Genomic DNA, 17746 nt, shown 5'->3' with positions numbered 1-17746 from the left:
TTCTTTCTTTCTTTCTTTCTTTCTTTCTTTCTTTCTTTCTTTCTTTCTTTTCTTTCTTTCATACAAGTTAGTTAGCGTATAGTGCAATAATATTTTCAGGAGTAGATTCCAGTGATTCATCCCCTATGTATAACACCCAGTGCTCATCCCAAAACAGTGTCTTCCTTAATGCCCCTTACTCATTTAGCCTCTCCCCCCTCCCACAACCCCTCCAGCAACCCTCAGTTTATTTTCCGTATTTAAGAGTCTCTTGTTTTGTCCCCCTCCCTGTTTTTATATTATTTTTGCTTCCCTTCCCTTATGTTCATCTGTTTTGTATCTTAAATTCCACATATGAGGGAAATCATACATTTCTCTGACTTGTTTCATTTACGTAATGCTCTTTAGTTCCATCCACGTTGCAAATGGCAAGATTTCATTCTTTTTGATTTCTGTGTAATACTCCATTGTGTGTGTGCATTGTGTGTGTGTGTATAAACACACACATACATATGGACATTTGGGTTCTTTCCATACTTTGGCTATTGTCAATAGCCTGCTATAAACATTGGGGTGCACGTGACCCTTCAAAACAGCACGCCTGTATCCCTTGGATATATACATAGTAGTGCAATTGCTGGGTTGTAGGTGGTTCTATTTTTAACTTTTTGAGGAACCTCCATACTGTTTTCCAAAGTGGCTGCACCAGTTGCATTCCCACCACAGTGCAAAAGAGATCCTCTTTTTCTGCATCCTCGCCAACGTCTGTTGTTGCCTGAGTTGTTAATTTTTAGCTATTCTGACTGGTGTATTTTAAATTTCAATTAACTCTTAGATATAAGGATCTTGAAATGAAAGATAATCATTTGATTGATTTGTCATATCGAAAATACTGATATTGTTATGTTTTCCTACAAAGAAAAGCAGTTTAGATTTATTTGTCTTACCTACACTACTGAAGAAACCAGATTTTTATGGTCATGTTAACGTATTTAATTTTTAAAAAAAATTTTTTACATGTATTTATTTTTGAGAGACAGAGAGAGACAGAGCACAAGTTGGGGAGGGGCAGAGAGAGAAGGAGACAGAATCCGGGGCAGGCTGCAGGCTCCAAGCTGACAGCACAGAGCCCGATGCGGGGCTCGAACTCACAAACAGCGAAATCATGACCCGAGCTGAAGTCAGACACTCAACCGACCAGGCCACCTAGGCACCCCCATATTTACTTTTCAGCCTGATGTTATATACTTTAAAAGGTCCAATACCTTCTGCTTTCAAAAATTAATTTGAGACTTTTGATTCTTGTGCTTTATGGCTGACATTAATTTCACTTGAGTATGTTTCTCAAATATTTCAGCTGTAAGAAAATTTTTTACTCCAGAAATATTAACTTCATTCTATGCAGAAGAATCAACTCTCGTTTTCATTTCGCTAGAAAAATCTTGGTTTATTCCTCATATATGGGGTATTTCATATGTATGAATATTTTATTTCCTGTTATATTGCCAGCATGCTTTAGTTATGACACTGGTAGTTTTCTGGTTTAACTTTTACTCCCTCTGTTGGCTTTCAGAGGTGTTGCATTCCTTTTGGAATGGTGTCAGGAATAACATTTATGCTTACATTTTTATTTAACTCAAAAAATTAGTAATGATGCAAATATGCTTATGAAATAGGCTGCATATGAGATTGTTTTAAATTAATGTTTCCAGTGGCCGTGAATGTTCTGGTTTTCATGAATATGTTGAGGAATCTTCATCAGAATGTCTGTTTTATCAGCAGCTGAGAACAAGGCCATGAAAAACAAAAGATAGTAATACAGATTGTTCATGTTTATGGTAAGGGAAAAAGCAGCCTTGGCAAGTTAGATTAAAAAAAGGATTTTCCAAGTATCTTCTAGTTGCTGTCTACCATATGTTGAACTGTCAAGTAACTTGATGGAGTGAAGCAGCAAAGCTGTCTTACAGCTCCTGATGAGTACATGTAGCTTAGTATTTGTGTCTGTCTGTTACCAGTGGGACATCATGGTAACTGCTTTCTATAACATCACATGTACAGAGTGAGGTATTTACTTGCCTTGTACATTCTTAGCATCATCCTTTTAAAACCAAACCACCAGTTAATGAAGACTGTATAGGTCACAAATCTTGCCGTTAAAGATTATGTCCTGTGTCTCCATGAGTTAGTGGAGTTGTAGCACATTCAATGGGGGAAGGATGTTAGGTTCTAAAGTTAGTATATAAAGGTGGAAAATGTATGTAGGGTGTTTTCTCTTCAACCCCTTAAGTCATTCATAGACTAGAGTGTACTAGGTTCACAAAGTAGTTGATCTGTATTTAGTGGCTATTGTTTATGAAATAAAGCATGTTGAAACACTAGGCTCACATTCAGCCTGATGAGAGGCATGTGGGAACTAGGAAGGACCATGAGGAAACAGTATCATCAGGCCTGGCATTTTTTTTTTTTTAAGTTTATTTTGAGTGAGAGAGAGACAGTGCAATCCAGGGAGGGGGGCAGAGAGAGAGAGAACCCAAAGGAGAGAGAATCACACTTCCAGTATGGAGCATGACACAGGGCTCGATTCCACAAACCGTGAGATCACGACCTGAGCTGAAATCAAGAGTTGGACACTTAGCTAACTTAGCCACCCAGGCATTCCAGGCCTGGCATCTTAATACCCCTGTAGAGCAACTCTTCCTGAGAGGAATAGCAAATAGGTTTGGTGCAGAGTTACTTTGGGTGCTCGTTTGCCAAATGCATGTGGTTGAAGGTTTTTTTAAACACGTACATTTGGGGGCACCTGGGTGGTTCAGTTGGTTGAGCATCCGACTTTGGCTCAGGTCATGATCTCACAATTTGTGAGTTCGAGCCCCGCATCAGGCTCTATGCTGACAGCTTGCTCAGAGCCTGGAGCCTGCTTCAGATTCTGTGTCTCCTTCTCTCTCTCTGCACACCCCCCCCCCCCCCCCGCACTCATGCTCTGTCTCTGTCTTTCAAAAATAAATAAATGTTCAAAAAAAATTTAAACACAAGTGTACATTTGATGTTACTCCACTGTAGCTTCTTCTCTTTGAGGATTTGAGTATAAAATTATTGAGTATAGTTAACTTGTTTCTGAGACTTTTGAAAAATCTCGTTCCCAGATTTTTTTTGAAGCATTCTTTTTCCTTTATGTTTAAGTCAGAACGTACATATTTAACTATCAGAGTTTTGAGGCTCCCTTTTTGGACTATTTTAAATAAGGTTTTAAAGTTGAAAATCTTTGGATGCTTGTGCTGGGCTTGCAAGTTCAGTAATTAAGGATTAATATCGTGCCATTATTAGTAATTGTGTATGCTAGTGTTTTGGTAATACTAATAAGTCCTTTGAATTTGACTTAATCAGGCAGATAAACATATATTTTAAAGGCTTGTGTGATGGTAATTTTTGCTACCCATTTAGAAAGGTATTCATTAAATAATCTACTATTTCTGTTTATTGATTTTGTGTGTTTTTGTACAGGTTGCTTTCCTGTTGCATCTTTGACCTAGTTTCCTAGACTCTGCTCCATGATTGAACTTGAAAGTCTGAAATGAAGATGGAGGAGGCAGTGGGAAAAGTCGAAGAACTCATTGAGTCTGAAGTCCCACCGAAACCATCTGAACAAGAGACAGCTAAGGAGGAAGATGGATCTGTAGAACTGGAATCTCAAGTTCAGAAAGATGGGGTAGTGGATTCTACAGTTCTTTCTTCAATGCCCTGCTTGTTGATGGAACTGAGAAGGGACTCTTCTGAGTCTCAGTTAGCATCCACAGAGAGTGACAAGCCAACAACTGGCCGAGTTTATGAGAGTGACTCCTCTAATCACTGCATGCTTTCCCCTTCCTCTAGTGGTCACCTGGCTGATTCAGATACCTTGTCTTCTGCAGAAGAGAATGAGCCCTCCCAGGCAGAAACAGCAGTGGAAGGAGACCCTTCTGGAGTGTCTGGTGCCACTGTTGGGCGCAAATCTCGGCGGTCCCGATCTGAAAGTGAAACATCTACTATGGCTGCCAAGAAAAACCGGCAATCCAGTGATAAACAGAATGGCCGAGTCGCCAAGGTTAAAGGTCATCGGAGCCAAAAGCACAAGGAGAGAATCAGGCTACTGAGACAGAAAAGGGAGGCTGCTGCGCGGAAGAAATATAACCTATTGCAGGACAGTAGTACCAGTGATAGTGACCTGACTTGTGACTCAAGCACGAGCTCATCAGATGATGATGAAGAGGTTTCAGGGAGCAGCAAGACAATCACTGCAGAGATACCAGGTAGAGGATGTTTTTTAAACTGACTGTAGAGCAACCGATGGCATTTCTAAGCTGTCAGGCCGAGTTAGATGAGTGACACTTGAAAAAATCCAGGAGACCTGCAGCTCTGTGTAAATTTGAAGACTGCAGTGTATTAACAAGACATGGCCAGTTTAAAAACCTGTTCTGAGGTTTCCAGTGCACTTTTGCACATCAGCAAAAAAAAAAAATATTTGAATGGTTAATAATAGGGACAAGATTATTTTTAAGTAATGGAATTTCCTTTCTCTGTAACCCATTACCTGAACTCCCATCATTGCCTTTTTAGCACTGCTTAGATTTAATACTCACTGATCAGCATTATTACTAAGTAAATCCTCCTCAGGAATAGGCACCTTGCTTTATTGTATAGCCACTGTACTCGAGCTTATGGTGTCTGAAATAACACGTTCTATCTTCCGTTAAAGTTTTCTAATAACTGTTCCTCCAAAAACCGTAGTTTTAGGCGTTTTCCTCCAGTTCAGCGCATGATAAGATAGTTATCCTTGTGGCACATTTTTCTATTCTAAGTTGTCACTTGCATTGAAAAGAATGCTTTTTGCAGAATTCCCTCCTTTATCCCCCAAGCTTTAAGAAGTTTGTCAGAAATCTGTTTATTCTAGCTCTTATTGGTGTAAGCGTCTGTAATTTATTACATGTTTGACATACCTGTTTTCTCCATGTTACCATATTTGGTACTGTGTACTACAAAGGCAGTCTTGAGAGTTCAAGGTGGAAGAAAGACGAAGTCTGAGCAGTTCTTAATTGGCGAATTCTCATTATTGAAGAGACTCTTATGATTAGGAACATTTTATAAACTACATGGCATTTAATAATGACAGCATTGTTTATTGCTACATTAAAGAGGGGGAGGTTTTGGTTTTTAAAATTTTATGGGTGATTGTTTTTTCCTCCTAGTTTTCTGGAATGTTTGTTTCTACACATGAAGACAGCATATTGCTGGTAATACAAAGAATATTTCAAGAAAAATCATATTGGTTAATTAAACCTATAGCCAACCAAACTTCTATAAACTCAGTAACAATGATTTTATAGGTGTTCATCTCATAATAAAAGTCTCATCCTTATAGTACATTAAATATGAGTTTTTAACAATTAGAAATGCTTACTGTTTTAATATCTGTTGAATTCCTTTGGTAGTTCTCTGTGTTAAAATTGCTGGGGAGGGGATTTAATTGACGTTCATCAGTTGAAAGCATGAGAGAGCAGATTTTGGTGTTGTTCTCCGGCAGGTTCTAGGTATATTTCAGTTTTACATTTAATAATGTGTTTAAGAAAGCTTGATTAACACCTGTAAAATTGTTTATTCATGCATTCTCATGTCCTGTGTTCTAATCTATTAATTAAGATCATAATGAATCTTCAATACAGTGCTTAATTTCACTCACCGAACAGAGTTTTAGGTACCACACCAATATTTTACCTCCTTATGGAAAGGGAAAAGAAGGCAGGTGAACAGAATTCTTTTTGACAATAGATCCAGTTATGGAAGTGGCATGAGAAATGTCTTTATGGGCACTCCCCCTGTTTGGCTTACGTAGATTAGGTATGCTTTGTGTATATTATCCAAACTTCCTTGGTTAATGACTGCTTTCACCAGTGTGTAAAACTTGAAAACACCGGTCTGTTTCTTGTCTATTCTGAAGTGTATGCAAACCAAAACACCAAAGTAAATTATCTGAATCTATGATTTAATTTCTTTTGCTTACACCACTTAGTAAGTTTGTGGCTTTTGAAAGTTTGTGGAATTTTCTAAGGTAATCCCAGAGAATCAAATGGTAGGTAAGGTGCTGGGCCACTGTATATGACTGCCTACACTGCACACCACATGTTTCAGGAGGTACTGTTCATATAGGTGGGTATGCAAAGCGCAAAAGAGGGAACAGCCTAAGTTTAAATATTAGGAAGTTCATTTCAACTGTCTATATTGCTACCCCTAAAAAATTGTGACAGCGTGCATTTGTAATGTAATAATAATGTACCCCTCAGTTTCCTGAGTCACGTTATGACTTCAGGAAGGGGATATACTCAACCTTATAGCTAGGGCAGTTGTTGAAGAGTTATATAAATTGTAAAGATAGGATAAATTATGAACTGACTTGAGGGCAGCAACATGGACATTCAGGTAAACTTAAACTGGATGTACCTGATGGAATCTCTTAGATTTTGAAATTTTTTTTTTTTTAATTTTTTTTTTCAACGTTTATTTATTTTGAGGACAGAGAGAGACAGAGCATGAACAGGGGAGGGGCAGAGAGAGAGGGAGACACAGAATCGGAAACAGGCTCCAGGCTCTGAGCCATCAGCCCAGAGCCCATCGCGGGGCTCGAACTCACGGACCGCGAGATCGTGACCTGGCTGAAGTCGGGCGCTTAACCGACTGCGCCACCCAGGCGCCCCAGATTTTGAAATTTGAATGAGCTGTTTACACAGAATGAAAATCCAGAGGAAAAGTAGAAACTGAGATTCTTGTTATACTTTTTCATCAAGGTACAACTGATTTAGTAATTCAGAAAATGCTTCATTTATAAGCTTTGTTAGGATAAATATTGAAGGAATTATGCTAAATGTTCTCTTATGCCAAATAATTTACAATTAATGCATTTTCTTTTAAAGAGTGAAGATAACGATGCAGACTTGTACAGTGTCTGATCATGCTTAGTAATTGAGTTTGATATTTGGAAACAGAGGTTTATGAGGATTTTTGGTTTTTAGTTAACTGACAGGCAGCGTAGCATCCACACTAGGTCATTCTCTCCTTGAAGTCTTTGAGAACATATTGCTGTTTTTTTTCTTTTTTTTTTTAATTTTTTTTTTTTAACATTTATTTATTTTTGAGACAGACAGAGCATGAATGGGGGAGGGTCAGAGAGAGAGACACAGAATCTGAAACAGGCTCCAGGCTCTGAGCAGTCAGCACAGAGCCCGACGCAGGGCTGGAACTCACGGACCGCAAGATCATGACCTGAGCCGAAGTCGGACGCTTAACCGACTGAGCCACCCAGGCGCCCCATATTGCTGTTTTAAGAATCTGTTTGGAGATACCATATCAAGATAATTCGGGCAGTTCTTGCATGTGAGGAACTTAGAGATGAGCAAACATAGAGTATTTGTAGTGAATATTAATGTGAAAATGCTTCATGGTAGTCTTGAGTATTTGAGGCTTTTAATCAAATGTCTCATTTATCTTTATAGATGACCTTTTTGTACTCTTGATCACTCTTTGCAGTTTTATGGTGAGAGCATTATTTCTTCTGGTGATGGGGGAAGGGGATGGGACAGAATGTCACTTCTCTGTAAAATCACTCTAAGTTGAGACTAGTTCTGTAAAGTATGCTCTTGCAGGGAATTTTGATTTTAGTGAATATGAGTAATGGACATCAGACTTCATTAAGTTCAAGAAATTAGTTCTCTGAACAGACTAACTTGTGTCCATCAGTGTATGTGGACAGCAAGGAAAAGTTTTTCTAGTAACTTATTTTTGATAAATATTTAGCATAGACTAAACCTCAGGGTGGCTTCATCTTGTCTCGGCTATAATGATCTGCTTTTGTGTGGTTTAATAGTCTACCATATAAATGCCTTTTCAGACTGAGGTACCAAAATAGTATCTGCCTTCGTAGGTAAGGGTCAGTTGTCTTGGCAGGTTTGCATTTAGAAAATCTAATTGATCTATTTTGGAGAATGTTGGGGGAGGAGGAGGGCTGTTGAGGACAACTGGCTAAGATCACCTGAATTCTCAGTCCATGTGGCCAGGCTCAGCCCCAGTGAAGCCAGGATCTCAGTACCCCTTACTCACCATACACATTTATGCACTGAAATGCATCATGATACACTATCATCTTAGCTCACAGTTTTTCTGAGGTAAAGACTTAGGCTTGATCAATTAACTCATGCTTGGAAATGAAAAAGAATTTTTTTTTTAAGTAGTAAATGCCTTGTAGAAAATTTTGAAAATAGAAAAAATGTGAAGTAGAAGATTAAAGTCACAATTCTACTTTTGTTAACATTTGAGTATGTTGCCTTCCCATAATATGTAACAAAACTATCACAATATGTATATGTCCATCTTCCTTTCTCTCTTAAAGTTGGGTTTTGAACTTTTTAACAAAATATAATATTCTCCCTACAGTGTATGGATTTTGAATTATTTAGCTAACCATAAAATAAATTCCCCAGTGTTGGTCCTTTGGGCTGTTTTTATTTTGCTATTAGGGAAGGGTATGAATACTTAAAGGCTCTTGACACATAATTGCCAAACTGCTTTTTAAAATATAGTGTTTATTGTGTTCAGGAGTTTGTGTATTCGTTGCATTATATTCTTTCTGTTGAATATATTTTAAAAAGTCTTGCTGATTTCATGGAAGAATTGTATCTTAGTGTTAATTTGCATTTCTTTGATCACTAGTGAGGCTGAAAAATTCTGTTTGGTCATTTGTTATTTCAGCAGACGTTCTGTTCATGTTCTTTGCACATTTTCCTCCTGCCACATTTGTTTTTCTTGTTGATTTGTGAGGGTTCTTAGCCTATTGGGGATTGAATTACTTGGAAAATTGTTTATATTGATTTAAGCATTGGGAATTCACGGAGATGACCCCAAACCCACATAAGCAGTCCCATAACCTTTTTCCTAGATTGCATATTAAGTGGGTAAAAGCCCCACTTTCCCATTTTAAGCCTCTTGTAATCTTACTGTATTTTGGTAGCTATTTTGGACACTCACTAAATACACTGATAACAAAATACCGAGATGTAGCAATCAGGTGAAAACTGCCTATTTTCAGCTTAGTAAATGCAATCAGTGCAGGTAAAATCCATGCAGTTTTCAACCTAACAATATGTTAGACTCACTTGGGAGCACATAAAACTAATGATGCCCAGGCCCCACTCCAGACCAATTAAATCAGAATCTCTGGGTCTTACCCAAGGCATCAGCATTTTTTCCCAGCTTTTTTGAGATACAGTTGACATACAACATCATGTAAGTTTATGATGTACAATGTGATGCTTTGGTGTATGTATAAATTGCAAAATAATTAGTACAGTAAGCTTAGTTAACACTTCTGTTATTTCACGTAGTTATGTATGTTGAGAACTTTTAAGATCTGCCGTCTTAGCAACTTTCAGATATACAATACAGCATTATTAACTGTAGTCACCATGCTGTACTTTACATCCTCAGAATTTATTCATCTTATAACTGGAAGTTTATACCCTTTGATCACCTTCACCCATCTCCCTATTCAGCCACAATCTACTTCATGAGTTTGGTTATTTTAGATTTTATGTATATATGTGATAACACATTAAAAAAAATTTTTTTTTGATGTTTATTTTCTTTTGAGAGAGAGAGAGAGCACATGAGCGAGGGAGACACAGAATCTAAAGCAGGCTCCAGGCTCCGAGCTGTCAGCACAGAGCCTGATGCAGAGCTTGAACTCATGAACCCTGAGATCATGCCCTGAGCCAAAGTCAGACACTTAACTGACTGAACCACTCAGGTGGCCTGCATTTTTTTTTTTTTTTTTTAAATTTGAGCACACGAGCGAGCAAGCACTGGGGAGAGGGGCAGAGGGAGAGAGAGAAAAAGACTCCTAAGCAGGCTCCATGCTCAGAATGGAGCCCGACATAGGGGTCGATCCCACAATCCTGGGATCCTGACCTGAGCTGAAATCAAGTGTTGGATGCTCAACCGACTGAGCCACCCAGGTGCCCTGAGATCTTGCATTTTTAAAACTCCCTAGATGATTACAGTGAACAGCCAGGGCTGAGAGCTACTCCGTTAAGTGATGATGTTAAGTCTCCTACATAGTTAAAAGTCATTGTGAAACTGGTTATCTGTCTCAATTGAGTTGCATTATTGTTAATGGGTATCAAGTTCTGAACAGTGGACTCTAGTTTTTAAAAATCCTATTAGTTATAAAATCTATAGCACAGTTCTGTATTAATTTAACAAGTATAAGCACTTTTTCTTTTATTCCATTTAAGTGATTGTTTTAAAAGCATGCATTGTTTCTCGGTACAGTGTTTGGATAATGTGATCTTAAATTTGGCAGCTTTGAAGTCTTACTGGTGGGTGTCCTTTGGTAATCTTATGTTAAAGCACTAAGGTATTATTTTCCACCTGCTTTTCCTAACTCCTTAAAGTTGAGTGCCTATATTAACTTTGTATATGCAAAAGCATAAGCTTTGCTTTCAGTAAGTCTTTTTCTCAAAATAGGATATATCTTAGTATTAATAAAAGGACATACATGTGTTTAAAGTTATAATATGGTCCCTGTTTTTTTTTTAAATAGACTTTATTTTTTAGAGCAGTTTTAGGTTGACAGTAAAACTAAGAAGGTACAGAGATTTACCATATGTTCCCTGCCCCCACATACGTACAGACTCCTCCTTTTCAGCATTCCCTGCCAGAGGTAGTGATGAACCTACATTGACATCATTATCACTTAGAGTCCATAGTTACATCAGGGTTCGCTCTTGGTGTTGTACATTCTGTGGGTCTTGACAAATGTATAATTAATTGGTCCTTGATTTTAAGACTTTAAAATGTCTTATTTACCAGTGTTTATTGCTGATAGTCATCTCTACAAAGCCACAACTTATCTCACTGTCCCTAGCATAAGCAATCTTACACAATGTTCTGAATTTAGCTTTTAAATACCCATTTTTCAGTGTTTGTTGAAAACTAAGTGCCAGAATCTGAAACAGATCCAAGTAGCCATCTTAATTTCCTGTCCTATATATTTAAATTCCCCCAGCATTTATAATGGATAAACTGCTTAAAGAAAGTTTCATATTCTTTAAATTCCACTTAGAGGCGCCTGGGTGGCTTGGTCGGTTAAGCGTCTGACTTCGGCTCAGGTCATGATCTCGCGGTCTGTGAGTTCGAGCCCTGCGTCGGGCTCTGTGCTGACCGCTCAGAGCCTAGAGCCTGTTTCAGATTCTGTGTCTCCCTCTCTCTCTGCCCCTCCCCTGTTCATGCTCTGTCTCTCTCTGTCTCAAAAATAAATAAACGTTTAAAAAAAAAATTAAAAATAAATTCCATTTAGTGTTTCCATAAGCCAAATACAAATTTTGGGGAAAGGTATGTTCCTCTTGAGGATGTTTTGTGTAAACAAGAATTTTTTTAAAACGTGAGGACAAGGGATGGAGTAGTCAGGGGAAAAGGAATAATATGAACTTAGGGAATAATAAACTACATGAGGTTTTTATTTGCTAAGTATGGGCCAGAAATTTTCCCATAGCCTTTTAGGCATTGTGAAGAGGTGGCAAAGCTGATTAAATAGTTCTCATTTTCTAGGAGAAACACTGCTATTCTTGATACTGAGACCTGGGAAATTTTTCTTCTGCATCTTCATAAAAAGCCACTATGACATAAAGTGAACCATATTTTCAGAAATACCCTGGAGTAAATACTATAGAGCATTTCATAGGGCTGTTCTTTGTAAGACTTCTTGCTATAAGTAGATGGTATAAGGCCAAGGTTGATTGATTCCATCATTCATTTATTCAGCAAATATATGAGCACCTGCTTTGCAGCATGTGAGTGCAGTAGTGAATGAAAAGTCTCTGCTCTCATGAAACTTCATCTTTTTTGAGCAGACAGATAATAAGTGAATTCATCATATACTGTCAGAATATACACTACAAATAATAAAGCAGGATATAAGAGATAAAGATTGACTAGGAATGGGGTAAAAAAGCTATTTTAGATAGTACAGTAGTCTCGAGTGGTCTGAAGAGGTAACATTTTTATTTTTTATTTACTTATTTTTTGAAGAGGTAACATTTTTAGTAGCTCCCTAAAGAAATGAAGAGTTCAGCATAATTAGTTTTAATTTTTTTTTTTTAAGGTTTATTCATTTTTGAGAGACAGAGTGTGAGGGGGGAAGGAGAGAGAGAGAGAGAGAGAGAGAGAGACAGAATCCGAAGCAGGCTTCAGGCTCTGAGCTGTCAGCACAGAACTTGACGTGGGGCTGGAACTCATGGACTGTGAGATCATGACATGAGCCGAAGTCAGATGCCCGATCAACTGAGCCACCCAGGTGCCCCATCAGCATAATTAGTTTTATTGGGAACCCAAATTCTATGGGATCAGTCCAGACCAAAGATAACCTTACTTAGTTCAAGGATAAAACTATGTAAAACTGCATATCCTAAACTGGAATACCATGAAATGACTTCCTACTGGATATTAATAGCTGTAGACTCTTCACACATTTGGAAAAGTGCTGGACCATGTGGAAACAGGTTTCTTTACTGCAGTACAACTCAGAGACATTAATGTGTTTTTAAGAGGGGGAGGATATGATTTGTAGCATATCCTAAACTTAAACACAGAACCTTTTTTTGTTGTTTTGTTTTTTAAAGGCATAAATTTAGCACCTTGCATAGACCAGGGCTTGTAACAAAAGCTGACCCAGAGGTATATACATGGATTGTGTATATCCTTTGCATGGTTTTCTATAAAGAATATTTTTTAACATCATGTAGGAACATTTGATAAGAATCAGTTGAGAATTAATTGTATACTGATTTATTAGGGGTCAGCTGTGAAAATAGCTTTTAGAATTTTGAAGTCTAGACCGTGAAAATACTCAAGGATACAGTGGTTCTCAACTGAGGTTGTACACAATAAAATCACATGGAGAGCTTAAAACAAAATAAAACAAACCTTCAATGCCTGGGAGCCCTAGGTGTTGGTATTTGTTAAACCACTCCAGGTTTTTATGTGCAGCAAAGGTTGAAAACCACTGTTACAGATTAATGATTAGTTGTATAGTAACAGAATACAAGTTTTACTGGGCAAATAATATTGAAGCTGTGAAAAATGGTAGTGTTACTTAATTTTTCTCAGAATTACTTTACTTTAGTTAATTTAAGTGCTGCTTATCAGTGCTTTATATGGCTCTTCTTAGTAATGCTCAAGTCATTTTCCTGAATAAGCTTGTCTTAATAAAAATACAATTTTCTGAATTAATGATGTTTTATCAAGTGGCCTCAATGTCTTTAAAGCTGACTTCAGTCATGCTGGGGGAACTGAAGGAGCACCCAGGGAAATTCCAGGATTATTTGACAGGGATGCTGTGTATGATAGGAATTGCATAGGCAGCATCCTAGAAGAGACCATGGGCTGTTTTCCCAAGATGCAGAGGCAGACAGAGGAGAAATTTTGCGTGTGGATGGAAGAGCTAACTCACCTTGACACTGGTGAAGAGAACAAGCAGCTGTCGAACCCAGGGAACTTAAAATGCAACTAGTCATCCAAAGAATTACCCTTCTCACCCAGTCTGGGGCATGCAGATGCCTGATTTCCAAGAACTATCACAGCAGCCCTTTGGTTCTTGTGCAACTTGTTGAAATGTTGACAGTACAGTAGAATTCCCAAAGACAACATTTTCCAGTTAACTTGACCAAAAATGGGAATATTACAGAACAAGCTTTGAATCTATCACAGAAATCAATTGTGTTAACTATCTGCTTTTTGGATTGTGTAAGAAGGAATATGCTTTTGGCTATTGTAAGTTTCTTTTGATGGTGTTTTAAAAAGTACAATAGTAAACAGTTGCTTTTAAAAAAAAATACTCAAAACAGCAGAGTTGGATAATTTTAGCTTGTGTTTCATTACATATGGTTGGAACATAGAACCACATTTATACGATAATAGGAGTGATCCTCATCTTTATGCTTTTTTCATGCCAAAAACATAAATAAGATATAAGATAGGGAATGTTAGTGAATCCAGATAGGTAAGTAGTGAATTCTTTGAGAATCTCTTAACATTTATTCTCCCCAAACATTGTTGACTCTTCTGATTCCAAAGGAGGGAATCATGTAATTAATCCCACTCTGAAGATCATAAATGATGAATGCACTGCATGAACATTTTTATGTCATTCTTCCATATGTCATTTAATGAATGCATTTGTTGCAAGTCTTTAATGAATTACAACTTTCAGTAACATTTGTATGTAGGAAGAATGAATTAATTTTTGAGGATATATACACTCTGTACCTACTATGCAAGATATTGTAGAGAAAGCAGATAAGAACAGAGTTTGATTGCTTGCATGAGGACTTTTCATTGCTACATAGATGAATTTTTATCTTGAGCATTAACTTAAAGCTCACTGCCTGAGGCAGTAACCTGGCAGACATCATTCAGTGAAATTGTCTGGTACCTTGATGTAAAGAGTACCTCTAGAGGAAATAGATGAAATGGTCACTCTGTTAAGCGTATGTATTAAATGGGTTTTTAAGTTACTAGTGACTAACTGTATTAGCTAATGTACTACCAATTTAATTTTGTTTTTAATCCCCGGACTGAAAATAAATGGCCCTTTGGCATGTTAAAGGGCCCACAGAGTATGTCAAAGGGGAGAAAATATCACAGGATTGAAAGTCTTGCAGTATGATAGCTGTTTTTATGTGTGGCCTGAGATTGGGAAATACTGGTATTTTATGTTTTCTGGGTTGGTGAGAAGCCACTAAATTAGGATGAAATTTTTTAGTAGGAATATGTAACTTTGCTAATACTGTTTTTGTTTCAAATTTTGCTTTCTACTGGATTTCCTTACAATAAAAATTTATTGGTTTTTCCCTTCAAATTTATAATTTCATAACTTCTCCATATGAAACAGATTAATTATTTTAATAATGAAGTTGCAACGTTGGAAAAGCTAATTCTGTTTTGTAAGAGGAAGGATAGGTGGTTTATATAACAATGAAGACCTTTATTTTAATAGTTTATCAGGAACTTTACTCAGAAAATGGTCAGTATTTTAAGAATTTATCAGTAACTTAGAAAGTTATTAGTATATTTTCTATTTAGTTCTTTATCCAAATATTTGTAATTTTTAAATTAACTGTAATAGACCGAGCCAACTTTTTTTTTCCTTTTCTAGTTTTGAATTGAAAAACTGTGTGATTTGGTTTTTTCGTTTTAGAACCTGATGGGTAAGAATTGGGAGTTAACTTTCGGGAGGCGTTAATGTTCTCAGGTCTCTTTGAAGAATGTATATAGGAATTGATGAAAAAGACTAGAAGTCTCTTAATTGTGTAATGATGGTCAGATTTCCTGAACTTGATATTTGACAAATAGGAGTAAGTTTGGAAACACCAGTGCAACTTGCAATAAATTTCTTAACATCAGCTAAGCTCTTACATAATATTAGTATGAATTTTCAACATAAACTATGATAGGAGTTAATTATAACTGATGTATTTTTCTCTGAAATGATAATACAACATTTGTAAATTACTTCAGCTAGTATCATTTTTAGATTAAGTTTTATATCAACAGGAAGAACATTGGTTTGGGATGACTGACTAGATTTTAACTAATCTGCGGTCATTATTTGAATTTGAGATATTTTCAGGGAAGTTCTGTCTTCAGTTTCTTCCTGAGATCACTGATTTTACTAGACATGGAGTTTTAGGCATAAAAAATGTCAATATAGGGGTGCCTGGCTGGCTCAGTCGGTAGAGCACGTGACTCTTGATCTCAGAGCTATGAGTTCAAACCCCCCATTGGGCATGGAACCTACTTAAAAAAATAAATTTAAAAAGTTAATTTCAGCATGTTAACATGACTACTTTTTAATGCATGTATAAACTGTTTCAAGTACTTAGCAGGTTTCTTTTTTGTTTCATGATTTAATATTTGATATATTAAGGATGTACTGATGCTTTTTATTTTTAAAATAGAAAATAATTCATCTTTTAAGAACACAAATTATTCCTAGTATTGACCGAATATATTCTAGTTTTTGTTATTAGATAATTGAGCAAAAAGTCTATAGATATACTTTTTGCCTTTAAGAGAAAAATGAAAAAGTTTTAGTGGACTAGAACTATCAAACATAGGTTTTATTTGTTTATTTTGTGTGGGAGGAGGGCCAGAGAGAGGAAGGAGACAGAGAATCCCAAGCAGGCTCCACATGCTGACACAGGGCTGAAACCCAGGAACCGCAAGATCATGACCTGAGCCGAACTCGAGTCAGACACTTAACCAACTGATCCACCCAGGCGCTCCTCAAACATAGGTTATAATAATTGATATTCTAGGTAAGAATGATATTTAGGATATTTGAGAAGGTGTTAAACATTAATAATTTGGGACACCTTTCTACATAATTTTGGATAAAGAAGTGGAAAGAGGTTTTGGTAGAAAAAGGAAACCAGGATGTATTGATTTAATTCGTAGAATATATTTCAAATATTAAAACTTATTCTAAAGTAAAATCTGAAATTTTGTGGTTTGGAGTGCTTAACCTTAATGATTTTGAAGCAGAAACATACGTACAAATTTTATCCTGATTTTTAGTTTCTCACAGTGCCTTGAAAATTAAAATGTGAGCTGTTATAGGAAATATTATTTTGAAAAACAGTAAGTTTTTATATGAGTTGTGCATTAAATGGTTACACCTTGTCCAGATTGCACAATTTAAAAATTCCTCTTTCAAAAAAATTTTGTTTCTGTATTACATATATTTACAGAAATATCCAGTATTGAACTTTTAAAAAATAACTGCTGTTTTGGATTATTGAATTCTCCTTCAGTGAGGCAAAGCCTGTATCCCTAAGATTATACCCCCTCATCTGTGGGGGTTATGTTTCAAGACCCCAGTGGATGCGTGAAACCACAGATAGTACCGAACCCTATAAATAGTTTGTTTTTTCGTATACAAACATATGTATGATAAGGTTTAATGTATAAATTAGGCACAGTAAGAGATGAGCAGCAATAATAAAATACAACAATTATAACAATATATTGTAATAAAAATTATGCGAATGTGGTCTCTCAGAATATTTTATTGTACTGCACTTACCCTTTTTGTGATGATGTGAGGTGATAAAATGCGTATGTGAGGAGAAGTAGTGAGGTGAATGATACAGGCACTGTGATGTAGTGTTAGGCTACTTTTGACCTTCTGACCGTTTGTCAGGAGGAAGATCATCTGTTTCCGGACCATTGTTGACTGTTGGTAACTGAAATCATGGCAGTGAAACCGTGGTTAAAGGGAGACTGTTGTACGTTTAAGTACTAAAACGAAGAAGTGGGAATCACTTATGGATTATGTGGTGGCATTTTTATATACGTGTATGTATTGTTTGAGAAGTGCCTAGTGGTCTTCCCTAATTTCTTTCTTTTGAATTCCTTTAATTTTCCTAGAATTTTAAGAAGGTTAAGGAATGTATCCTGTTTGGACCTCTTTGTAGTATATAAAGGGCTAATGCTGGAAGAAACTTCTTTCAACCTAAAACATTAATCTAGATGTCGTTGAAATACTTTTTATTTAAGAATAAAATCCCATTTCTCTAATATGTACACATGAAATTAGGTGATGATATTTAAAAGGGGGCATTATCCCCTCACTAAAGATAAATGTGTTTTCTGATAATCTGTCTACAGACTACTTTCTGCCTAGTTTGTA

At 36.7% G+C, this 17746-nt stretch overlaps 1 protein-coding gene across 6 annotated transcripts in view; it reads left to right on the top strand.

Annotated features, from left to right (window-relative positions):
- ARK2N (arkadia (RNF111) N-terminal like PKA signaling regulator 2N) overlaps positions 1-17746 on the top strand; it is an 87955-nt gene that overhangs the window by 37077 nt on the left and 33132 nt on the right. For all 6 annotated transcript variants that reach the window (XM_040478919.1, XM_040478920.1, XM_040478924.1 and 3 more), the window contains exon 2: positions 3481-4265. In XM_040478919.1, coding sequence (XP_040334853.1) covers positions 3551-4265 — 715 coding nt within the window. In that variant the 5' untranslated portion in view covers positions 3481-3550. The remainder of the gene's footprint in view (positions 1-3480; positions 4266-17746) is intronic.

This window comes from Herpailurus yagouaroundi, unplaced genomic scaffold (assembly GCF_014898765.1).
Source record: "Herpailurus yagouaroundi ecotype Mexico unplaced genomic scaffold, PumYag 142, whole genome shotgun sequence".
NCBI classification, from domain to species: domain Eukaryota; kingdom Metazoa; phylum Chordata; class Mammalia; order Carnivora; family Felidae; genus Herpailurus; species Herpailurus yagouaroundi.
This window is presented reverse-complemented; position numbering and strand designations above follow the sequence as displayed.